This window comes from Chelmon rostratus, chromosome 2 (assembly GCF_017976325.1).
Source record: "Chelmon rostratus isolate fCheRos1 chromosome 2, fCheRos1.pri, whole genome shotgun sequence".
Lineage (NCBI taxonomy): Eukaryota > Metazoa > Chordata > Actinopteri > Chaetodontiformes > Chaetodontidae > Chelmon > Chelmon rostratus.
In genome coordinates this window covers 15,294,672-15,320,313 of record NC_055659.1, presented here as the reverse complement: position 1 = coordinate 15,320,313, position 25,642 = coordinate 15,294,672, and the positions used below count along the sequence as shown (strand labels likewise).

The 25,642-nt window shown below is 41.9% G+C and overlaps 4 protein-coding genes across 5 annotated transcripts; 1 reads left to right on the top strand and 3 right to left on the bottom strand.

Annotated features, from left to right (window-relative positions):
• The first annotated feature begins 104 nt into the window (after positions 1–104).
• Positions 105–931, top strand: c2h1orf74 (chromosome 2 C1orf74 homolog). Its single transcript, XM_041957130.1, has one exon. The coding sequence runs from the start codon at positions 106–108 to the stop codon at positions 895–897; it is 792 nt and encodes a 263-aa protein (XP_041813064.1). The 5' UTR covers position 105; the 3' UTR covers positions 898–931.
• Positions 932–1,476: 545 nt separating this feature from the next.
• Positions 1,477–4,980, bottom strand: sirt4 (sirtuin 4). The gene is made up of 4 exons (XM_041959446.1): positions 4,850–4,980; positions 4,005–4,489; positions 2,882–3,176; positions 1,477–2,792 (listed from the first exon to the last, which is right to left on the bottom strand). The coding sequence occupies exons 2-4, from the start codon at positions 4,487–4,489 to the stop codon at positions 2,640–2,642; spliced, it is 933 nt and encodes a 310-aa protein (XP_041815380.1). The 5' UTR covers positions 4,850–4,980; the 3' UTR covers positions 1,477–2,639.
• A 678-nt stretch (positions 4,981–5,658) lies between these two features.
• On the bottom strand, positions 5,659–14,513 carry zgc:172271 (uncharacterized protein LOC100000381 homolog). The gene is made up of 17 exons (XM_041961717.1): positions 14,256–14,513; positions 13,719–13,882; positions 12,172–12,271; positions 11,891–12,067; positions 11,639–11,801; positions 11,459–11,523; positions 10,783–10,940; positions 10,495–10,681; positions 10,258–10,406; positions 10,077–10,167; positions 9,172–9,219; positions 8,906–9,088; positions 8,587–8,734; positions 7,828–7,910; positions 7,539–7,723; positions 6,560–6,746; positions 5,659–6,453 (listed from the first exon to the last, which is right to left on the bottom strand). The coding sequence occupies exons 1-17, from the start codon at positions 14,308–14,310 to the stop codon at positions 6,410–6,412; spliced, it is 2,187 nt and encodes a 728-aa protein (XP_041817651.1). The 5' UTR covers positions 14,311–14,513; the 3' UTR covers positions 5,659–6,409.
• Positions 14,514–14,813: 300 nt separating this feature from the next.
• sfi1 (SFI1 centrin binding protein) lies at positions 14,814–24,996 on the bottom strand. Of its 2 annotated transcripts, XM_041950436.1 has the most exons (31): positions 24,703–24,996; positions 24,552–24,623; positions 24,283–24,393; positions 24,109–24,203; positions 23,882–23,999; positions 23,690–23,792; positions 23,430–23,586; positions 23,175–23,336; positions 22,989–23,059; positions 22,810–22,902; positions 22,620–22,717; positions 22,371–22,437; positions 22,050–22,180; positions 21,871–21,952; positions 21,608–21,786; positions 21,431–21,506; positions 21,004–21,099; positions 20,834–20,910; positions 20,561–20,663; positions 20,389–20,485; positions 19,409–19,569; positions 19,248–19,322; positions 18,612–18,686; positions 18,323–18,499; positions 18,042–18,247; positions 17,889–17,960; positions 17,033–17,228; positions 16,855–16,933; positions 16,620–16,734; positions 16,418–16,517; positions 14,814–15,009 (listed from the first exon to the last, which is right to left on the bottom strand). In XM_041950436.1, the coding sequence occupies exons 1-31, from the start codon at positions 24,864–24,866 to the stop codon at positions 14,839–14,841; spliced, it is 3,579 nt and encodes a 1,192-aa protein (XP_041806370.1). In that variant the 5' UTR covers positions 24,867–24,996; the 3' UTR covers positions 14,814–14,838. The 2 variants fall into 2 exon arrangements, with proteins under 2 accessions (XP_041806370.1, XP_041806379.1); XM_041950445.1 differs by lacking the exon at positions 19,248–19,322.
• Between the last annotated feature and the right edge of the window lie 646 nt (positions 24,997–25,642).

The following is a 25,642-nucleotide window of genomic DNA, read 5'->3' as shown; positions in this document are numbered from 1 at the left end:
TGTTGTTGTTGACCCATATAATAGCTTTAATTTTTTAAATTCTCTGAACAAGTCTAATCACTGAAGTGTATCATTTTGATACATTTGAACAGTGTGTCATGTGACATGTCCACCCAGGAGCTCTTTGTTGCTGCAGCTCGTAAATGGCTGTTTGCTGGTAGAAAACCTCTGTCCATCCCTCAGAGTCTGGACTTGGCTGCTCAGGTCTCGGCTGTTGATTTGGGATTGAAACCAGCTTTACTGTATGATAGCAACAGTGCCAGTGCAGAACAGGTGCAGCAGTATTTGAGCTCTTTGCAGTCCTCCCAGCTGGTGTCTAAATCACTTCTCACGCTGGATTTAAATGGAAACGCTCTTGTCATTAATCCAGTAGCAGTCAGATCAAATGTAGAACAGCTGTTTCATGATCGCAACGTGGCTGTGATTGATGTCTGCCACTCACTGGAGAAGCCCAAAATCACTGATCCACTGAGAGGAGAGCTGAGGAGCATGACACACGATGTACTGCTTCTCCTGAGAGGGTTGGAACAAATGAAGGAGGCTGAGAAACCTCATTACGTTGGAGAGAAAGCAGAGGACTGGAACCTGTGCACAGTGTTTGGTCTTTTATTGGGTTACCCTGTCACTTACTGGTTTGATCAGACCGAGAGCTTTGAAAACTGCCTGGCTATGACTCCCCTGATGGTGACTACAGCTTCAGCTACATGGCAGGCGGACTCCGAAGGTCACATATGTCGTCTGTACTCCTTCAGTGTCCCAGCTGATCTGCTTCAAGAGGCACAGTCCACCCTGGAAAACTGGAGGCTTTGTTTACAAGAAAGATTTCAGCAACAAAATGTCTTTAAGGATCTTACAGTTTGTCAGTCTACAGTCACTCTGCCCTCAGTCTGTTTGTGATAAGTTTGTTTTTACAATAAACTGTCAGAGAATATTTGGGTTCACCTCATCACTCCATTAAACTGTGTGAAAACAGCTGTTTGTTTCTGAATGTACAGTGCTATTCAAACATACAGCCACACTATGACAGGAGTAACTGCTTAAAGTGACCAAATACATTTAAGAAAAACTTAGGATGAGACTTCTTTATATGATTAATATAAAGGCAGAACAACAAATATTCCACACCCGACTCATATTGGTTAGTACTAGTAACTAATATTAAAAATGCCTGTTTTGCATTTAGTTGTTGGAGGGCAAAACTGTATCTGTGTTCTGTCCAAGAATCCAATGCAAAGTAAATGAGGGAGCTCCTTATAGCTTGGAAAAATCTAATTGTGGATGTTGTGAAGCAGCTCAAGGAACATCTCAAAAACAAACAAAAAAAATATTTGCGGTGCGTGAAGGTTAACTGGCAGTGACATCAAAGTGTACTGGGCTACTGGTATCGCTGAGACACTTGAATGTATGGAGCACACTGCAAAACTACACATTTATGGAGACATCCGATCCGTCGAGTTAATGAACATAGTGCTGTAATGCTTTGAAATAATTTATTTTAAATGACGTAAAACAGAAGATAAAATGTTTCCGTCATGACATTTCAAATATTAACATTTGCATCAGTTTTAGGTAGAACAGGATCCACTGCTCGACAGTTTGCTGAAAACAGTTTCTGGTCTCAAGCCTCTCACGTGTACAGTTAATTAATTCTAAGTTAAATGAGAAAAGGTCCATTCTGTTGACCATACAAGCATTTGAAATGCACATGATATGCAAACAAAAAAACGTATTGCGATTTTTACAAACATTGAGATATGAGTCGTGATAATAGTGGGAATGGTAATAATTGCATTTCATCTTCACTTAAAAATAAAAATGATGGTGATGTGATTGTTGGTGGGGTCTACAGCAAACAGTCAGGGCATCTCTGCAGCACCACAATGCTTCATTTATAACGCCATGCTGTGACACATTTTACCTTTATTAAAAAATTGCAGCTCCTGCAATTTGGATATTGCACTTGGCCATATTCTTATTTTGATCATGTTTCGATTAACCGTTGCTTTCGCTTGACTGCAGTATAGGTTGTATAATCTCTTTAACTAGTTTCAACAACTTCACCTCGCTGTTGTATCTTACCCGTGAAGTGCTTGCACTTCCACAAATATCTTGTAATTTTGTTGCACAAACAAATAGCCTCCTAACCAACACAATCAATGTAGTAGTGACCCTTCAACCCGGGGCCTTCAGACCACACCATACATCATCAACCACACAAGCAATGGCGAACACAGTTCAGCTGGAGTCTTTCTGTTTCTGCTGGCAGAGTAGATGTCTCTCTGTTTTTGTTGGACCAAGATATTGATCCCCTGACACCTGTTGTGTGCAGATAGGCTGAATTTCTGAGGCAGGCGCACTTTTTTCTACATAGGATGAGAAACAGGTTTAACATTCATCTGTTCTGCATAAAACAGGTGAGAGTAGATAAGTCCGTTTTTTGCCCTACTTTGATAATAGCAGCAAATTCTCCTGGCAGAGAAGTGAAAATGCTCATGGCTCCTTTTACATTACACAAAAAGAGTGCCACACAGCTGAGGCAGTTAAACTAAAGTATGTTGTTTTTCTGTTTAAATGTGAGGTAGTTAGACAGCCCTTTGACCAGCTTAATACAGAATACCTAAACCGTATGTCCATGACAGTCAGACAGGCTGAATGGCTGACAGCACTTCACCACAGCGGCCACTCACTTTCAGCTCAGCCAGGTGGTCTGCCCTCGTGGGCCCAATGTTCAGGATGGCGACTGGAATTTTCCTATCACTCGCTGCCAGTAAAAACCTGTATCCTGAGTATACCTTGGAATAACAGAGAGGGACACAATTAAATACAAAAACCCACAAGTGTTGTAAACACCAAGGTGCTGCATACATTTTTCTAAAACTACCTGTAACGATGACCCAGCGACTAGCACCGCATCCGACTCTGCCAATCTCTCGTGCACAAACTGTACTGTCGCTTTGTTCACAGTGTCTCCGAAAAACGTGACCTCAGGCTTCAGTATCCCTCCGCAGTCCTCGCAAGAGGGAACTCTGAAATGGAGGACCTGCTCGTCCTCGATGAAGACATCACCATCAGGAGCGACGCCGCTCGCCTGCGCTCTCCAGTCTGGGTTCAGTGCTACAAATCGCGCCTGGAGCTCCTCCCTCGCTGAGATGGCACCACAGCCAAGACACATCACCCTGAAGACACGTACATGAACTCCTCATTTCATCTTTAAACGCACTTTAGTGGACAGACATGTGGATGGTGACTTAAAGAGTCAGTTCACCCAAATGATAACACACATGCGCGCGCGCGCGCGCGCGCGCGCGCACACACACACACACACACACACACACACACACACACACACACACACACACACACACACACACACACACAACACATTTTCTCTCATACCCCAAGTGGTGCTGATAGTTGCAGATAGTTTTGGTTTTATTTGCCCTGGTTTTGAGACACAGTGAAGGTGAATGGAATATTAACATGTTCACAACATGACAACATACTTAAGAAGACTTCTGTGAACAGACTTCTTTACATGGAAGCAATAGACCCTATGGAAAGTGCTGACAGTGAAGCCTGTGGATTAACCACTTTTCTTTGAAGTATTGAATACAATTTTTTATTGTTGTGGGCACTATAAATTAAATTCCACTCACCTCTAAGGTATTTGGGCAGCAGCACAAGTTTCAAAGGCAGATACCCTCAAAACCTGGGCAAATACACCAAAAACTGTGTGTTTGGCTGGACACCACATGGGATGAAGTTCGTTTTTTTTCCAAAAAATCTTTTAAATATTCTGCCATATTCTTAAGGCCAATTAATTTCTACTGACACCGTTAACCATTTTTGTTTACAGCAAATTTAATATCTTATCATGCACCAGTATGTGTCAGTCAGTGCTTTTCCTTTGTCATGAATCCTGGACAAAATAAAACAAATCTGAAGACCACAATCTACTGCCCAAACTACTGGAGCAGGTTCATGTGCAGATGATGTTTTCTCACCTGTGAGCACAGCCGTGGAGCTCAGTCAGTCCTCTGTGTCCTGCCTTTGAATGGAGAGCATCCACATTCTGTGTAACCAGCCAGTGCAGCTTGCCGCTCTCCTCCCACCGCTGCAGGGCCATGTGCGCACAGTTTGGCTGATGTGAGGAGAACTGCGGCCACCCGACGAAGTTTCTGGCCCAGTAGCGCTGACGGGCCTTCGCGCTGCGGATAAACTCTACATGCTGCATGGGTCGTCTGTCAGTGCGAGCATACAGCCCGACACCCTCTGAGCGGTAATCTGGGATGCCGGACTCTGTGGAGAGTCCTGCTCCGCTGATGACAAACAGGCGCCTGGCTCGGGACACAAAGTCCTGCACCAGCTCCAGGGACTGAGCATCAGTGGTGCTGCAGGCGGGGACAAAGTTCAACACACCTGCGGGGACTGAGGAAGCCCTCCGTCCAGGTGCTGTGTGCAGTGTGAGGATCCGCCGTGGCAGTCTCATCTACAGCAAGACAGACACAGCACTGATGAATACAAATCACACATTTCTTAGCAGCCTGCTCCATGTTTCTCTAAGGGGGTCAGTGACATGTTACCTTTACAGAGTCTGCTAAGAGTCACTTAGCTAAGAAGCTACACGAGTACAAGCCACGACACTCGCTTTACACAACCTCTCATTACATAATAATGTTCATATGAGCGTTAATACCAACAAGGCTTTAATATATGAAATTAAAATATGTAACAAGACATGTTACTTAAACATTCACTGAGCTACTTTCTAAAAGTGCACGTTTCAACCGGTTTGCTAACAGTCAGCTAGCTAGCTAAGTTCGTTTAGGTGCGTTAATCAATACTTTACCTTATTTGTGAGTTACAGTGTTAGCTACAGTTTAACGATACTGCAGCAAAGTGTCAGCAGCTACAACGTGTTGGTCCTAGTTAGTGTTATGAAAAACAACAACAAGCTGACACAACACGGGAACCTTTGTCGGACTGTTTCACAGCAACAGGAAATACCAGGTTTTACGTAACACCAAACAGTCCCGTTGTAGTCTGGGATTGTAGTCAAAGTCAAGCTTACTAGTGTTCAGTTGTATTTGCCCAAATTTCTTTTTTTCCGGATGAGATTAAAATCTTCCACATTTTTTTAACATCACTGTATATTTGTACTAACAGTGTGCAGCCGTGTTCAAAACTGTAGCCCAAAGGAATCATTATCTTTAAATTATTTATACAAGTGATTACCTGAACAGTAAACATAGAAACATAACACACAATATACGTATACTTACATGTTTGCTTGTTATTTGAATGGAGCTTGTAACCATATATCCATATATATATCATATTATCACTGTTCTCGAGAAGACCATATACTTGCCCTTGTGATGAAGTTTTATACTAGGTTTAATTGCATCCAGATACTTCAGGTAATATAGGAAAAGATGACTGAATTATTCTGAACCAACTAAACTCCATTACATACCCTGCATTACATAACTGGTAAAAGCTAATTATAATGCACTAGTCCTAGCTGTAATGAGTTTTCTTCATGTGATCAACAAAGACTTTGGATATTTTTATTCAAACCAAAGCTTCAGTCATTCTATAAAGAGGTGTTCAGGTCCTGAAAATATATTGCTGAGCTGCTTTACAACTAATTAACAATCAATTTTATTTAAAGTGCAGAATCACCATGCTGCATGGTCCCAACACACTTTACAATAAAGAGAATACAAAGGCAAAACATACAGCAAGTAAATAAAATAAGAATAACAACATAAAATAGTAATAACTGTTGCTTTAAAATGATATACCCACACATCTCATGGTTCCCAATCTCACACTTACTTTGAAATGTATTAACAAATACAGTAATATAACTGGTGCATGTGCAAATGTAACAACTGAGGCAATGCTTGGATCATTTACACACCTGTTACATGTTATACAAGCATTGATTTTACACTCATATATTTACAGGTGTAGTCATGTCTTTTGGTATTTACCTCAGTGCTGTGAGTCATCGCAGCTTCTCTGCATGAGGTTTTCTGTTTCCACTTTGCTGTGTTAATGTCTGGAATTTGTTTTCAGCCTTAAAAATACAAAGTAAATGCGTTTGTGAAAGACGTGCAGATAATACACAGCACAAGGTTATAAGTTATGGTGTTATAATGAAAGTTGCTGCATGCTCTGCTCTATTCTTTAACATGTGTATGAAACAAGGCTTATGGGAAGCATGACAGTGAAAGTAATGACTGGTGACGAATGTGACAGTTGAAAGATGAATCGCTTCGGTTTGCAGAAGAATTTTGACGTCAGTCTCTGCTGTGAACAGGATGATACCAGTGATGGATTGCAGTCATCAGATCTGGCTGAAGCAGCACAGGGACAGGTAACGTTTCCTCCTGTATGACCATCAAAATATGCTGCACACGTCCTGATTACAAAACTCCAAGATATCTATAGTAAGGAAAACAGATGTAAACATTAGCATTACCTACACACGTAAGGGGTGGTTTAATTATATATTTGACAATCAGGCAAGTGTATTTGATCGTAGTCGTACCAGAGTGTGTGCAGTTGAAGACAGCTTCTGCGTGGCTGCAGAACTCGTCTCCGAGGATCGAGCGGTAGTCCATGTGGCTTGTGTGGACAAAACACTGAGTTGCATCTTTGAACAGCAGATCACTTTCTCCATATTTCTGAGACTCAAAGAGCTTGAACTCTGAGTTTGGGTTGGCTGCCAAAGTTTCCTATCAGATTAAAAAAAAAACTGAGTTGAGACTAGAGCTGCTGCTGGACATCAATAATGTTTTGGTAGAAACTAAAATATGTCCATATTATAGTAGAACCAAAAAAAATGGCATCTACATTCTGGCCAGATTTGCACTCTTTTATGCAGATAATTGCTGATTTAAATCAAGATTTTGCTCATTTTAGACTATTTTGTTCAGGAAAATGTCTTGTAAGACAGACAATTTAGAGCTGCAACTATTGTCAACTATTAAATTAGTCGCTCACTATTTGAATTGAACTATTGTGAGTAATTTAAAGAAAAAAAAGACAAAATTACAGCTTCTTAAATGTGAATATTTTCTGGTTTCTTCACTCCTCTATGACTGTAAACTGAATAGTTTGGGGTTGTGGACAAATGAAAGCATTTGAGGATGTCATCTTAAACTTTGAGAAACATTTTTCACCATTTTCTGACATTTTATAAACCAAACAACTGATCGATGAATCAAGAAAATAATCGACAATAATTGTTAGTTGCAGCTCTAAAGAAATGTGTACCTTTTTATTGGAAAGATGTGTTTATATCTCTTAAAGAAAAGTTCAAACTGTGACTTGAAGCCTGTCCTGAATGCAGTGCCAGTTAAAGACTTTCATGTCTCATCTGTTCCAAGCTGCAGCTTTAAGGGTCTTTAAGCAGTAGAGGTGCTGAAGAGCAGAGCCTCATGTCTTGTGGGCTGTCATGGTACTAAGTGGGCACACACACACACTAAAACACTCCCATTCATTAAAAGACAGCCACAGAAGCTGACCTGTGACTTCATGAGGAAGTCGTACACTCGCGCTGTGAGAACTGGGCGCGTCATGATGGTGTTCGGTGGCACGACTCCGAGGTTGCAGCTCTCCCACTCAGACAATGGAGCCCGACGACCGTCACCACACAGCAGCTCAAAGTCTGATGGCATCCACCCCTCTGCCCATCCGGTGGAACTCAAACCTGACGTACAACATGACAAAGGCGTAATGTAACATAATAAACATACAGTATATGTTTGCATCCGTGTGCACGCTCATGTCAAAACTTCGCCTTGAATATCTCACTGAGGACGTTGGCCTGAAGGTTGTGCTGCTCAAGGAAAGCCACGTCGCCGTAGCTTTTACCGCTGGGATCTCCAACCAGACACCTGGGAATAATGGGAATAATGAGTAAAGGATTAAAGGGTCAGTTCAGCCAAATTCATAAAAAACATTTTCTCACTTAGCCCGAGCAGCATCCAGCCACATGGATGGCTTTGATTTTATTTGAGATATTGGTCAAAATTTGTTTGTGATTTCTGCTTGTAGGCCATTTGTAATTCAAGTTACTATTGACCAATCGTTCAGGTAAACAGTCCTTGTGGAGAGCAAAAGAGATTGGCTGAAATGCAATCTCGGGACCCATCGGCCATCATCTTTGCACGATTTAGCTTTTTATTATATTTTTTACTTTTACTTGCATTCAAATCCACATATCTGTTCATAGAAATGAGCTGAAATGTCATCTTTGTGTCTAAAGTTGCTAATCAGACTGTAAACAATGACCAGTGCATGAAACAGGAAGTCTTGGCCCAGATATTTGTTACCCAGATATCTGCTGGGAACACAGGAAGCCCCGAAACACCGCCTGTTGCCCCCAGAGGGTAAATTGTGGACAAAGTACAGCTGGACAGAACTGGACCAGGACAAATAAAACCAAAAGTAAATGGCTGGATACAACAAATGATAAGAGAGAAAATAATGAGCTTTCATAATTTTCATAAAAAATGCTCTGCGCTGGCAGATGAGCAGAAAGCTGTGGTTCAGGTAAGCCGCTGTGCATACCTTAAAGCTCCCATGTTGCCATAGTAACGCTCATTGTGGTTGTCAGCGCAGCGTTTGGTGGCGGCCTCCCCGGTGCCTCCCATACACACTTTACACAGATTCCCCTGAGAGCCGGGAAGACAGCCTTTCCAAAACACCTCGTTGTAGGCTAAGAAAACACAAAGTGGCATTCTGCAGCTATACTGTGTGAGGTCAAGAGGTCAAAGCACACAGAGAAGAGGTATAATATAACAACAGCACTGTCTGTGTAAGTGTCAAGTTGATTTCTGGTGAACATGGCCGATGTGCAGGACTCTACATGAGTGATTCAGAGCAGTACCCTGGTTTGGATCACAGGGGGAGCTGCTGTTATGCTCCAGGCTCAGCGTGTGTCTGGACGGCAGCAGCCAGCCTGCTGGGCTGTACATGTAACCGTGACAGGAGCGACGGCCTCCGAGGTTCCCGATGAATACGTTTCTGCTGGAGCGCTTTGCCACTGCCACACCCGCCACTGAGGGCAACACTGAGGACAGAGAAAGTGGCGCTCTCAGTGTGGAGACATTAATGCCCTCAGCTACAAGTTGCTCACTGACTGCAGCGTCTTACCATCTGTCTCTAAGTGGGTCGATCCTTCAGCAGGCACACATTCTCCTCCTGAGAGTCCATGAGAAACACAGCAGACACACATCAGTATTTTTCTAGTTAATGAAGACTGAAGCTGAAGCTAATTTAATGATTTATCAGATGATTATTTTTTTTACAATTACTTATTTAGTTCATAAAATTTCACAATTTAGTGAAAAACTCTGAGTAGAAACCCCACTAAAATTAGACGCTCTCTGTCCAGATGCTCTGCCTTCAGAAAATGTTAATTGCAGTAATTTTAAATGCTGCAGGCAGAGAAAAAGGCCATTGCTAGAAAGTGGCTAAAGCCTGAGATAAATTCAGTTGATGACAGAATTAACCGCAATTAAAACATCTTACTGATGGAAAGAACAACTTTCTGCACAAGTCTGCAGCAGGACAAGTTTGAGAAAAATATGGGAAATGCTGGATCTTGTCTATTAAACCTGAAAGACTTGTTTTGGTAGAGTATGACCATAATGATACACCACAAGGTTCTGGATCCACTTTCTGAGATTTCCTTTTTTATTATGCATTAGTAATTTCTGTTGATGTATTTTTTTCCCATCCACTAGTGTTATCATTTTATCATTATTGGCAGTCAATTTATTTGCATATTGTCTTATTATTCAAAGACTGGTATAAAAACACTGACAGAAAAATGGAAAAAAGCAGCAAATCTTCATGTTTGAGCAAATGTCAGAATTTTTTTGCTTCATGAATCAAAAAGAAAGATCAATCAATTATTAAAATAATTGCCAAAAAACCCCAAATCTGTCAGAAATAGATTAAGCCACTAATGAAAACCATCAGTCAGTAAGACATATACAGTAGAAAAGGTCTGATTTTGGACTGGTCTCTTTGTGTTGATGTTAACTGAGTCTTACCATAATATTCTGTGACTACAGGGACGAGACCGCATTTTCCTGCGATGAAAGAGTGAGTTGCATCCAGCGAGACAGCGTCCACCTCGTCCCTCTGTAGCATCAGAGAGAGAATGCAGCTCAATTTACAGTGAAGTCTTCAACATCCCGACATCCTGTGATTTATATTACTGGAATGACTTACCTTGATTTTCTCGATACAGTCTCGTATTGAGACGGCTCTGACGCACACCAGCGGGTCTGACTTTATACTGAGAGCCCACTGCTCACATTTCTTCTGCTCTGCGTGGCTAATACAGCACCACCGCACCACACTGTCCTCCAGCGAGCTTCCTGCACACAGAGGTCAGAGGTCATCAGTCACTGCCTGCCTGTTTTCAATTAAAAGGATTAACAACCACACACCAATGCGGGTAAGCACCTTCATGTCCAAGGCCTTTGAGGAGTGCCACATAATCCAGCCCCAGAACCTGACTTACATCCATGCCGTCTGGCAGAACGGCGAGTTTATGTGTGGCATCTTTGAAGAGAAGGTCATTTTCTCCAAAAGAAGAGGAGTTAAAGAGGTTGAAGCGCTGCCTCTCTCGTCCTTGTTGGCCAAACAGCATCTAAACAACAATAAGGATTCCCTTAAGAGTCTTTTAATGGGGCAAAAGGAGGATCTACGGACATGCAGCGTGGAAACAAAGTGTGAGTAGAGAATATGTACCTGCACCGTCACTAGAAACTTGCGAGCAACCTTGCGAAAGTTAGATCTGGTGACCATGCCGCCTCCTGGACCACGTCCCAGGTTGCAGCTTCTGTAGTGGCTGAGAGGAGCTTGTGTGCCATTTGTACACAGCAACCTGAACTCGTCTCCATCGCTGTCTGAGACATCAAACAGAACAAGAAAAGCAGATGTTGATGAGATTTTCACTTCAGATTCTGTACATCTTCATCCTTCGTTATGTCCCAAATGTGTTGCATTGAACTGAAGATGGATGGATGGATGTTAATATTATTGGCATATAAGTGGACGTTGCTGTAATGTTTTTTCATGCAGGACACAGTGAGCCTGGAAATGTCGATGTTTAGGTTTGAACTCATTTTTCAGGAGGGTTGATTGGTTTTGTGTTTGCACCACTAATATTACAACTGTACCACAGTGCCAGAAGACAGTTCAGTCATTTATCCTTTACTTTTACAATTTGACAATTATTAGACTACAGACTTATTTGTAATCCTTTTTGTGGATTATTATATATTATTATATAGCTGAGCAACTCCAAAATGTCCAACTCTGGCTGGATCAGAGACGTGGCGAAGAAGTGGTCAGTCTCTTAAATCCCTCGCCCACCAGGACGCCTTTGAAAAGCTTTCCAGAAGTCCATTAGAGGATAGTTTACCATCAATACTTTCAAGAGCTAAATGGTCCACAAATCCAACATCTCCTGCCCCGTTCCTGAGACATCTGTGACAGGGCAAAAAAGGAAATAAAATATCTCTAATGTTTCACCGTCTTCATGTTTGAAATACAGCAAATGTGCGTCGTGAGTCGGAAGCTTGTAGAGCCTTTGTTGCCTGACCTGAGGGCTCCTTGGCTGTTGTAGTAGGGCTCACTGTGGGACGTTTCGCAGTGGTAATTCTTCTGGCGAATGTAGGACTTCTGGCCTTGGCACAGAGCGCACAGAGGTGGTGCCATGGCAGCAGCTCCAGGAATGCAGCTGGCACTGAAAAAGGTGCTGACGTCTGCTCGAGAGGAGAAAAACAAGTGAGGGCACTGAAAGATGAGAGGACCAGAAATGACACAATAGAAAGATTTGCACACTTTACATTACCCTGACTGAGCGGCTGCTCCTTTGACCAGCTCAGGTAGTTGCGGGACAGCAGGAAGCCGAGTGGAAGACTCCATCCGGCCGTCCATCGAACCCCACTGTGACAGCTCCTGAGGCCCTGCAGGGACCGTATGTCCAAAGTGCTGTTTCTCACCACAGCCACAGACAGAATGCAGCCTCCTGCAGGACTCACATAGATGGACAAACACACACAGGTACACTGACTCAGACGCAAGTGCTGAAGAGAGATGCTGAAGTGTCCTGGCAGGGTGAGGTAAACCTACCGTCGCTGTATATCTCCTTGGCAATGACGACGAGGCCAAACTGCTTCACAGCAGAATAAACTTCCCCTGCATCCAGCGTCACTATATCAGCACGGTTAGCCTGAAACAAAGAATTAACACAGCTACTCTTAATATTATAAAAGAGGAGACCTTACTATAGTGCTGCTCCATCAGGGTTCATACACCTTCCAAGGCTTTCATTAAACAAAATCATCCAAGAGATATTATTTGTTCATGTTAATAACAGTTGATGTAGTAAGTACTCAAAGCCTTTCACTTTTCCAGATTTAGTGGTTTGCAGAACAGTTATAATGGATGTCCATATGAAAACAGTACCATCAGTGGCTTTTGACTCTTCCTGGTTTTGAAATTTCCTCCATTTAACATGCCAACCTCTTGCATTGTGATCAGGTTATTATCAAGAACAGATCTATACAGATAAATCCACTGGACATCGGTGTGTATGGAACTGCATTACAAAACTGCCATGAAGAACACACAAAATGACCTCTTCAGTTCATACCTTGGTCAGAATTCTTTAAGAAGAAATATAGGAGATTAAAAAAAATGTTTTACAAAAAGTTTTTGCGTTAAAAAAAATATCAGCTAATTTATTGTTATCAGATTTTTTCCCCAAATATTTTTATTGAAAACAAGTAAGATACTTCCAATCACAAAATTACAATTTACCTTCTTTTGTTTTGTTTTTTTTAAAATAAATACATATATGCACACATATGTGCACAAATTTACACATATGTACACACACACACACATATACACACAAAAACATTAAATGGAAAAAGCACTCTCGAAACAGAGTGTCGAAGAAAATGAATGTGATAACTTAAAAAAGGAAAGGAAAAACTGAATAAAATGAACAAACTACACCCTCCCACCCCACCCCACGTCAGCTCACCACGACCAGTACCTGCTAATGGTTACTTGAGTATAATTAAATGCAACAACAACAGGCACACATTCAATCGGACAGTACTTCTAAATTTGTGAAATACGAAATAAAGGGTTGCCATTTATGGAAAAACTTGTCAGTACAACCTCTCAGCGCGCATTTAATTTTCTCAAGTTTCAAAAAAAACATGGTGTCAGTTAGCCAGCGGGAAATGGAAGGGCATTTAGCAGACATGATCAGATTTTTAAACCCAATATCCTGATCTGCCCTCCAGCGAAGGTCGCCTGTGAGACTTTATATGACGAATGTGCCTGTGTTCAGTCATCTCTCTTACACTGAAAGGTAAAAATCTGGAGTATTTGATTCAAAGCATTTGTTTTCTCTACGTCTATTCTCTTTTCCAACTCAGGCTTTTATTGTCAATTAATTTCTGAGAATTTGTTCAGAAATCCAGCTTGGCTTTAAGGGGGTTTCTGTGTGAATTTGTAAAGGAAATGTTTTATTGTATTGACTTCATAGATAAGTAAAAAACACACACTTAACTTCATATGGCTGCTGTCTGCCACTGTGATTTAACTGTCCTTCGCACACCTTTCTGCTTAATTCATGACATGTCAGGTGAAGGGAGGCTCACCCTGATCTTGTCGATGCAGTCAGTCGTGCTGGACGCTCGTATGCACGAGAGTCTGGCAAAAGCTGCCACAGCAGCTGGAGGCAGCACTGCCACCAGAGCTTTAGCTAGTTCTGCACACTTCCTCTGCTCGGGGTCGGACACTGTACACCACCGCATCTTCTTTGCTATCGTGCAAGGGGCAGTTCACACAAGTTCATCAGGACATCACACGCATTTTGTCGACTTCACGCATATATGTGTTTTAGTAAGATGCAGGTATTTAATACTTTTTTTTTTGTGCATTAATAAATAAAAATCTAAAGCCAACTTTGCATTTTTGTAAACTGTGAAGTGACTTTACAACTTTTCTAATGTTGCAATCAGTTTTAATAATGTCCACAAAAAGCTGCAAAAAGAGAAACAATCTTGCCGTCAACAACCAGAAGCCAACATTTACAAAAGAATAAAAAAGACTCTCAAGGACACAATGAGACTGAATATGCACATAAAATAAGTGAACAATGTAAGTAAATGAACTCATTCAGTAACAAGACTTACCCCTGATGCAGCAGACAAAGATGAAAAAGAGTAAAATGGCATACAGTCCTCTCATTCTGGCCTGTTGTAGCTCAAACCTGTCTTAAGTCGTCTGCGGAGCACAACAGACAGCTGTCCTTTCTGTTTCTTTCAGTCTCAAATCCCAGATAGTCCTGCATAGATTTTCCACAGCATGAGAGGCACTGGTACTAACGGATACATAGAAAACCTATTGCGCAAGGGCAGCCCCTCTGAAAACAGTAAAGTCACTTTTTTTTCCACACATATGGAAAATATTTAGCCACATCTGTCACAAGGACGACCCCTAGCCAGCGTTTTTTTCTAAATTTTAGGTGTAGATGTAGCAGAGAAAGCTGGAGCAGATGCTTTTCTGATATGCCCAGTCGATTTAAAGACCCTTTCTATGATATTTAACAAACAAATAGCAATATGTGGACATTTTCTCCTCACAAGCTGAGTGCAGAAGAGGTAAAAATGTTCAATTTCAACTGCATCAGCTGGTGAGCAGTTTTCTAATTCACTCCTTCAGTCTTTATGTTATTATAAGAAATGTGATCCAAGCAGATGAACAGCGGTTAAATGGTCAGCAGGTGTCGGCACTTTTGGAGCGTATGAGCGCTATTTCCTGTAATGTTGTAAACACAGAATGATCTCTGAGGACTGTGTGTAAATGCTGGATCCTCTCAACGTGTCGCAGCATCGCTGGTTTCCGTTTTGCCAGTTCAGTGGACAGTCTGTCGATGCGCTCCTCCAACTGTCAACATCAAAAAACAGGCAGAAAAACTTTGAGTGCAAGTGATTTCCAGTGGTTAAAGAAGTACTCAGATCCTTAACTGCAGTGAAAGTATTGAAGTATAACCAGTAAAATGTACTTAAATTATGAAAAGTAAAAGTACTCACTGTGCAGTAAAATGCTCCCTGTCAGTGTTTTACTATATTTCATGTTTCTGGATTAATATTACTGACACTCATGTGTATGTTGCATTTTACTGCTGCAGATGTTTAAGGTTGAGCTCATTTTACATCATATGTTTGTAGCCTCGCTGTCCTGTGAGAACCATGTATCTCTATCAAGTTAACTTTTCATCAGCTCAGAAAAACAGCCTGTTTTCATCTTTGTGAGGATGTATTTTCTAGCTAATCCAGAGGGCTTTTAAATAATTTTCTCAAACCGTGAAGGAACACTTGAGCCTTCAGTTTTTCAGAAAAATTCTAAATCAGCAAGTTTGGAAATGTGTGGTTTTCACTGGACAGGAAGGGTATGAAAATCGTAATCTGAAGTAACTGAAACTGTAAATGTAATGGAGTAAAAAGTACAATGTTTGCCTCTGAGGTGTAGTGGAGCAGAAGTGTAAAGTTGCATAAAATGGAATTCCCCAAGTACCTCAAGTTTGTACTTAAGTACAGTACTTGAGTAAAAGTACTTGGTTACATTCCGCCACTGGTGATTTCATGGTGTTTCCACTTAAGTGACCTCTGATTGCTGCTTTTTTCACAGCCAGTGATTTATTGTCCTCAAAAGAATGCATGCATAATTTAAGACACCAGTGGAGGTAATTTGGGAAGTTACCTTGAAATAACTTTCCTCATGATCAACACCTCACAAGGCCCGTCGCTCTCTCTTCATAATTACAGAAACTCAGACAGGTAAATATCTTTTTATCACACAGCAGAATTCTTAGTTAGTTATGAATATCTCTTTTTTCGCTGGTCAAACTGTGTGGATAAAATGAGTATTTTCTCATTTTATTATTTCTATTTGCTACTTACAGTTAGTTGAAGTTAAATCATGCTTAAAGAAGCTAAATCACCTTGACTGTTGGGGCCACTGACGAACACAACACGTGTTAGTACTGATGGTTTGGTTAGGTTTTTTTTGACTATCTGAACAAAATCAAGATGCACTTGATTGATGTTGAGTGCTGATGTTTGAAACGCAAATGTGAACTGCGTTGAATTTCAAAAAATGTGGAGATTTTGGATGCAACGACTAAATCAGGACTGTATCTTTAAGAAACTATGCAACATGATTACACATTTAAATTATATATGAATTCTATATTTTATACTGTAATGCCATATCATTAGTAAAGGTTAATCTACAAATTTAAGTGCCATTCAAGTGCTGACACTTCTGCTCGTATTGTGACACGTCGTCTTACCTCCTGCAACTCTTGACCAACAGCATCTTTTTCCATTTGTTCGTCCTTTCCGCTGGTCTGCAGCCAACTATGTAATACCTCCTTCAGTCTTTGCCAAGACCTGAGTGAACACACACACATACAATCAAAAATCAGTTACTGTGTAGACAACGTGTTCAACAAGTCAACAAGAATGGAAACATTGTTCTCACTGATTTATTACCGGAGCTGCTTCTTGTCCTGTTGGTATGTCTTCATGTCCAACTGGATGCTGAGCAGCTCTCCGGTCAGAGCTGAAGTTGGATCTGTCGCTGCAGTTTCTCCGCTGGATGTGGAGTCTTGAAGAAGCACAACAAGTTGTTTAGATCACGGCATTTGTTCACATGTTAGACAATCGTTTTATTTGATGTTCAATTGGAAGAATAACCCGTCTTGGTGAAAAAGTGCAGCTATCATACCTGGATAAGCTGATGAGTGTTGCTTAAGGGGAGGCACAAGTGGAGCATCTCCAAGATCTGAGCTGCTGGTCTTCCCCAACTTAGGGAAAAAAAGGAGACGATAAAACCCATGTCAGGTTCGTCCATTTAGCACTGAATACATCCGGATGTCTGTCCGAGTTGAACAGATGATTAGTACCGTATCTTTGGTCAAGGTGGTTGTGAAAGCCGAGGGCGGTAAAAGAACATCTTGGGTCTCCTGAGGAGAGTCCATGGTGGATGTACAAGGCTCAGAGGACGACACATGAGATATGATGATGCTCTGATGTGTGGAGGTCACGGGGACTTTAACAGGATGGAGCTGTGATGGTTTTGGGGCTGTTTCAGCGCCGGTGCTACAAAACAAGAGAAAACACTTTTGTCAGAGAAGGAGATGGAGTTTTAAGATAATATTTCGATTTAATGGGATTTCTAATTTTAAATGTAGTATTTAAAGGGCCAGTGTGCAGGATTTTTTTTTTTTTTTGGGGGGGGGTATATTGGGAGAAATGGAATATGATATTCATAAGTGTGTTTCCATGTTTTTTTTAGTGGATAATCACCTGTTGTATTTTTGTTACCTTAGAATGAGTTCTTTCTATCTACAGAGGGAGCAGGTCCTGTTCCACAGAGTTGGCCATGTTGCACTGCCATGTTTCTACAGCAGCCCAGATGGACAAATCTAGCACTGGCTCAAGAGCCTTTAGCATCTTGAGCGAACACTGCAGGTTCTGCTACACACTAGAAAGGGGAGGCAATGTTTCTTTCCCCAGGATAGCAATGGCATGACCTGCCCTGCTATGCTTCTGCAACCAAAAAAGGCAGTACTGGCCAAGTAGAGCGGGTCATGACTTCCCCATGCAGGGAAAAAAAACAATTCTGGCAAAGCGGAGGGTGAATCGAGGGGTTTTAAGCTGGTGGCAATCTGTACCCTCACCGCTCGATGCCACAAAATCCTACACGCTGATCCTTTAAAAATAATGTATGTAAGTAAGTATGTAGAAAAAAAACATTACTTTATGTTCAGTGGAGACTCAAACAAGTCCTCGCGGCGACGTGGCTGACGACGAAGCGTACGGCTGAGCAGTCTGCAAAAAAATGAAAAACTGTCTAAGACTGAGTCCATATGCTGAACACAGATTCACAGCCTGTCAGGGGCTCAGACTCACAGCTTCCTGAGCATTTCATCTTCAGTCTCCTGCTCCATTGAGTCAGACGGAGCAACACTCTTAACTCCAGGTGCAGTCAAACAGAAGGTCACACTCTTTTTCGACGGTTGCCCTTTGACCTCTTGCTGCGTTCGTGGCTTGCACAGCGCCCGCTGCTTCCAGCGCATAGCACAGCGCTTAACCACTCTCTGGAGATTTCTCGACCTCTGCAGGACACAGGCAGACTTGGTGAGGTCAAATTTAACGTCTGAAGTGACACAAACACACACACAGATACCCACCTGCTCTTGGCTGTACTGCGTTAGGCTCGTCGTGAGGTCATTCATGTGAGCAGCGTACGTGAGGATGCGCGTCACGCCCTCCCTCAGCAGCTGGTCTCTGTAGACCTGTGCAGCTCTGGCCGTCTGCTCTTGTTTCCTGCGCTGCTCAGCGACCCACAGTCTCCATCCAAGCAACACCTGCAGCGGGTTCATATAACGATGTCCACACACATGAAACCACGTGAGCGCCGGTGCTACAGATTCAGTGCTCAGTTTTGCAAAGAGAGAAGAATGTGCAGGCAGGTGTTACCTTGGCCTGAAGAGAGAGGGACCAGTGCCAGAGCGCTCGCTCCGTCTGCTCAGCTTCTCTCCGTCTGTGCTGCAGCTGTTAGTAGGAAGGAAACCAAAGTCATGGCCAGCTTAAACACACCAAATGAAAGCACATATACTGTGTCAGTCTGTTATCGCTCCCATATAGAAGGCACAACAATTAGCAACAATTAGCAACAAAAGAAACAACATCATACAAATGAGGCTACTCGTCCCCATTTCTCTGTCTCTGCTTCTGGCTGCTATTATCAATTTACAAGGGCTACTCCAGCGATTTAGTATTTTACTTTATATTTCCTTCATAGTTGGTGGGCATGTTAGAGGCATTGTTTAAAAAGAATAGTCCAAATCAAAGCAGCAGAGGCTGAGATAGCCTGACTTTCTGTCTCTACTATGGGTCAAGCTTAAAAAACTAAACAAAAAAACCTGGGTCCTTTCATCAATGCATCAGAGTTATTTTTACTTAACAAAGCTCCTCCAGATCCACAGTGGACATTATACAACTGTTTTACTGGCTGAGTAGTGCTCCTTATGTCAAGTAAAGGCATCTTTGCGTGTAAAAATCAGAGCCACTTAAGAGGCTTGAGTGTTTGTATGAAAAAGAATATTAACAAACCTTCACTGTCCACTGTTCAAAGTATCTCTGGTACATCTTTAACCTCAGCAAAAAGAGTCCCTGTCGTTTCATTACCTATAAAATAATCATAATTTAAAAAGTCATGTTACAGCATGAAGTCACAGTGCAGCTTTACATAACAGCCGAAAATGAAGTGAAACCTTATTTTTCTGATATTGGTTGTGATGCTCTTTCCATGATTTCAGTGCTTTGGAAAGGAGTTTGGAGTCATGGTGCCGTCTGGATTTTTCCATGCAGATCCTCTCTCTCCGAGCCTCCCTGGTTTGCTTTCTCCATCGTCTGAAAGACCACAGCAGCCGCACTGAACACGGGAAACATCAGGTTAAAAAGTGTACAACAAGTCAGGTACACATGCCTCATCTTAACAATACAAAATTTACTTAATGCTGTCAAATCTGTGGTAGAATTATATGATACAACAGAAGTAGATGACAGCAGCTCCTATTTGTCTGGGACAAAATGGCAGAAAGGCTAAAAGGAAGGATATTTATTTTTGAATACAAAATCAAGATTTCTTGACTAAATAAATGCTTTTAAAAGAAAACTACTACCATGCATGCCACCATGCATGGATAGTCAGCTGTGATAACTGACTCAAACTGTAAATGTCAGATCAAGGAGTACCCACTACTGATGAGCACACCAGATTGATCCATGTTCATTTGAGTACACATCACATCCTGCTAAAGTAGCTACGCCATAAATTTGTTGATAAAAGTCCGGGATCACAGTCAACAGGTGTCAGTCGGCTATGTGGAGATGCTGCGGGGGTCCAGTGGGATGGACTTGCAAGTCTCACAGCAAACCGGATGACCTTACTAATGTCTTTAGGCTTCAGGTCCCTGTTTTAGGCTTTGGTGGGTTTGTTTGCTAACGATAAAACCAGAGTGTCTGCTCTAATGATGTAACTCAAATGAACTAGACAATAATTTTTGAGTTCTCCATAATCATCCCGTGATCTTGAGATATACTTGCAGAAATCTGCTTATTGTTTTCTTAAGATAACGCAATAAATTAAGCTATTATCAGAATAAAATGATCTATGTTATCTCAAGACAGTGACATTTCGAAAAATGACTGGCCGTTCTCAGTGTCCGTAAAAAAGGAGTTCTGTTCTTACCCTGATGTATGGACCTCTGAGCCCTCATGACTACTTCCCCCTGCTGGTGGCGCCTTGACACTGCATGTGTTGTTACCTCTCTCCAAGCAAGAAACACCTTGACAGATATAGAAGGCAATGAGCAAAGGCTCTGACAAGGAATAACAATGATAGTTTGAGGCTGGTTTATAACCTTTAGTTGAACAAAATGCTGAAAGTGATTCTGTGCTTGTCGCTCCACGAGCCTGACTTCCATCTGCAACACTGCGTTCTCCCTCCAAACATACAGAACCTTCCTGCAGAGAGAAATTATTGAGCCTGAGGAGATGGAGCTGATATGAATCATTCAGACAGAGGAAATGGGAACATGCAGGTCAGTGACAGTGTTTAGTGGTCCCACACCGGTGGTTTCTAATTAAAGAAATTAAAACCTAGACTTATATACATAAATATCCGAGTTCAATACCTGAGAAAGTCCCGTTTTTGTTGTCTGTAAAGTTCCTCTGCATGGCCGTAGATCTGACACATCTGTAGGTGGTGTTTCTGTGAATACAGAAGGCCACAGTGTATCAGCCTTAACTTTGTCTTTATGACCTCAACCTTAAGAAATCATGTGATTAGAAAATTCTGATGTACCTTCCAGGCCTCAAATGTGTGTCTGAGAAGTTTAACTTCATGGTAGCACTGCATCTGCTTCAGTCTGCTTTTCTTCACTCGCTGGCTCTGAACAAACTGACCAAACACCAGCCACACACACACACACACACACACACACACACACACATAACTGTGCATCTAATGTGTGTCACTGCTTCGTTGATTTTCAAACAAATTTTACATAAAAGTTTGCTTACAATACATGAGAGCTTCGTTATAATCCAATGATGAGCCTTTCAATCAGATGCCATATGACACATTAGTGCTTGGGTCTCATTGCGACACTATGCAGGCTACCGGGGATGCTAACAGAACAGCTCAGATGACGATATGAGTTTCCAGACCTATCAGGTTTTATGTGAACAGATGTTGTGCAAGCAACACAGAGAAAATACTACACACTCACCTGTTTCCATTTTTCCACAGCCCATCTCATGTGCCGCAGGTCACCCTGATGACAAGCCTGCAGCTCTCGGTTCCTCCTGACATGCAAACAAATGCATTCAAAGATATGTGTTTAGTCAGCAGACCAGCAAGTTCACCGCTCTGCTTAATCACTTCAGCAGGGCTTGGTTTGCTTCACCTGTCTCGTATCTCACTGCTGTTGTCCTTCCACTGTGACATCGTCTTGTGAAGCAGTCTGTGCAGATAGAGACTGTCTGAAGCCACCTGTTTCTCCTCCTCACTGATCTGCTGCTCTGTCCGCTGCCTCCAGTGACCCCAAGCTCTCTGCAAGTGGCACCGCTCCTCGTGTAGGATTGCCTGACAACGTCAAGTTATCGGTCAGTATCTGAGACTCAGCTGTGCTCTTAATCAACAACATGCTGTAGACTGTGTCTAACATACCATCCGCTCAGAAAGCGTCTGCTCTTTGTGTTTCTCTGATTGTCTCCACCAGGTGTAAAACACCCAAGTGTACTGACGCTGCCTGATAACACACGAACAAAGAAATCACAACAGTCAGACAAACTCTCTTAGTTTGGATATTAATTCCAGCACAAGTATTAATTGGGATGGTAACTCACTGATTATAGACTTCTGCCTTGTGTCTCCTCCGTTCATGGAGTCTCCTCTGCAGAGTAAAGTCAACCCACGAGTTGAAACAACGGGGCAGCATGCGTTCAGCAAACCAAATGTCTGCACGACGCTCCAATTCCTGAAGAAACACATGACATTTTTGAGCTTGCAATTTAACTATTTGCGGTCACACAAATATCCCTCATATTTTTGCCTAAATTCTGAAGCTGTGATATTATGTTGGAAATGTACACAGAATAATATTAGAGTATCTATAGAAATGTGTCCTTATTTCTGGTCTGCTAGTCATGTGTTTGATCTAAAAATACCTGCATGTGTCTCTGCTCAGCAAGTTTCTCTCTCCAGTGGTGAAAACAGCTGCTCAACAGGGACATGCTGTAAAGAGAAAAACTATTTCAGTCAAACTTTCAGTACAAATTATGCAAACAGGAACAACTTTATATGAAATATGCAACATGTTTGTAGCTAGGATGCTACAACATGAAGAAATTCATATATTTTTCACTCTTGGTCAAACACAGCTCCTGGCAGAGAGTGGGAAAGGTAAATAAAAGCACCTGTGGTTAGTCAGTGCCATCTCGGTTAGGGGTTGAAAACTCTTATCTTCGGCCTCCTCTAGACGGTCCTGCCACAGCTTCCAATACTTACTTGTTAACTATGAGAAACACAAACATTAAACCATCAGAAGCTTTCAAAAGTATGTAATTGACACTGTAGTATTAGGATGATGGAGTACTCATCAGTTACAGTTTGATGATAATGTTGGACGGCCATGTTGTGGTTCAGTCGGTGCATTTTGTTCCAGATGACATTAAGAGAAAGTCCCTGCAATCCAGCATGCTGCAACAAGAGCCCGCAGTGATCAATACATTGAATTATTGTTCTCTCTACTTCTACGCAGTTGCTTACTTTTCCAGGGATCTCACCAGCGCATGATGATGATGATGCTGAGTTGCAATCCTGTTTCTTTCATCCTCTTCTCTGCACAACGCCACATCTAGTGACAAGCTCAAGAGTCAAACAGCTGTACTGATAACTATAAGCTCTTACTATCCCGTAGTTTCCATTGAGGGATGCAAATGGAAGGTATGTTTGTTTTATGTTTAGGATACAAGCTCTCCAGTATTCCACTGCTCTGCGCTGAGTGCTCTGTACGGCCCAACTCTCTGCAGCGTGCAAACGGTCCTCCTCACTCTGTTTGCGATGCAGGGCTTTGCTCCATTTACTCCAGCACATCATCACCAGGTGGAGATGGTAAGCACGCTGAGCCACAGCTGAAAAAAAAAAAAAAATTGTAGCTTAAAAGTGAATGCACATGAGAGGTATAGTATGCATGAGCTTGTGATCTATATTCAAAGAATAATGACCTTGTGACTTTTTCTTGATTTGAAGATGTGACACATAAGTTTTCCAGTGATGTAATGTATTTCTTTTCAGTCTGAGGATAAAGTGAAGTGCAGCTTTGGATTCTTTTTCTCTCTGGCAAAAAGCAGCTGTGTGCATTTCTTTCCACTGAAGCCAAGTCTTAAAAACAGAACAGCACAAATATACAGGAAGGAGATCAGTAATAATCACACATAATTTTTCTCAGTAGATGATTTGCAGGAACGTTGGATCGTGTCTTTACCCTGCTCTGTAAAGTTAGTGCCCTTTGTTTCAGGGCTTGATCCTCTAAGGAGTAAAAGTCTCGATGCTGCTGCAGCCTTGTCTGCCACAGGCTCCACGCTGAACTGCACAAGGGAAAAAAAGGCAACACTTCAAACAAATAATCAGATAAGCATTACAAGTTTGGTCTAATTTATAGATACAATGATCCTACTGCAGGGTTGTGAGTCTGTTCAGCTTAAGGGCAGATTCAAGCATTCTGTTCTTCATTCGCCTCATCTCTGTGAAAAGCTCCCATCTGTCCCAAACCAGACGCATCCGTTGCCTGTCAGCTAGTTAAGGAAACAATGTGATTAAAGGCAATACAGATGCTTGTGATATATAACAAAACATGAGGCTTTGAGGTTAGATACACCCTCATTGTATGTGGCAAAATCGTACCAAATGATTGTGCATTTTGGATTTTGCTCTTCTTTTCCCTCTGTAATGACATAAACGTCCGCCAGCGATGGAATGCCAAGCTATACAGATAATACCTGAAAGGCAAAATACATCAGTAGCAGACACAAGTACAGTCTGTGACCAGCGACTGAGGTACAAGACTGTATCCTGTACCTATAGTGACACTCTGCCCGCATTGTAAGACTCCACTCCCTCCTGGACATCCACCACTCGTCTCTCCATCCTTCAAAGGCTCGTCTCAAGACCACGCTCTTATAGTGGGACCTGCAACATGCAATATTCCCTTAGATTAGAAAACTCAAGCTAAGGTAGGACATTTGAAAGTGGCAAACAGCATGTGATCCTATCTTTAAATATAAAACAATAAGTTTTTTATATATATATCAACAAATCCAGTTTGCAAAATGAGTGTAACACGTTACCTGGCTTTATGAAGAAAAATTCGGCCAAAGGTATTCTGAATCCATATCTTCAGGAACTTCCTTGCCAAGTGCCTGCAGAAGGTGATAGTAACTAAGTTAGATAAGCTATAAATGATGAGTGTACGCTGAAATACAGAGAGTGCATCGGCACCTTATTCTTAGCTCCTTGAGCCTTCCACCTTTGTTCCAAGTGTATCCAACTCTGTAAGGAACTCTCCTGGTATGAACTTTGCGGACTTGTTTTGTTTCATCACCAGAACTGACACAGCTTGGTCGGGGTCTTATTGGATCTGGCTTTCTGCTGTTACTTTGCATTGTATTAAATTAGACCACAGGTGTACAGAACTGTAGAACACCACATTTGAAATAAAAGCTAAAAAGACCAAAACTTTACGACAGGTGTAAGCCATTTGTATCCTTCGTCATTATGAAGCAGTTGTTTGGGTAACTAAGTGGCGCGCGTTTGTTTTTTCTTGTCACGTGAACGTGGGTGCGACACCGGGGTGCGTTTCAGGCGCAGTCAATGGCAACAGGCGGCGCCGATACGCACTACATAATGCACTAAGTTCCGGATGTGGACGTTAAATGTGTCTCTCTGGCGTTTTTACACTATTTTCTAATCTTTACAGACTGTAAGTGAAGCAACGGTTATAAGACCTTCTCCCTTTTAAAGAGTTCAAATTGTGGCTATTTATTCTCGCTGCGCAGTGCGGAGTCAGGAACGCACCCGGGGTCCTTTCAGAATAACGGCTACTTGCAATGTCTCTCCTTGACAGCTCGTAAGGGCGGGGTCTAACGTTGATACAAAGAACCTCCAGTGGACGGCTATGCTAGAGATACAAATCGGGCACATCCCACGACGATGCGTAGCTGCCCCAAATAGTGCCTCTTGAATATTCTAAGTTTAGTGTAAGTTGCGCCACCATAAAGCAAATTACATTTTTTCCCATTGTTTTCATAATTCTATATTGTAGTTATTTAGTATGATTTGAATATTTAAAAACAACACAGCTGATGCACGCGAGACTACTTTTAATTCTACAAAGGCGCGATGGACACAATGTAATCTTTCCTAGGACCTTCTTAAAGCG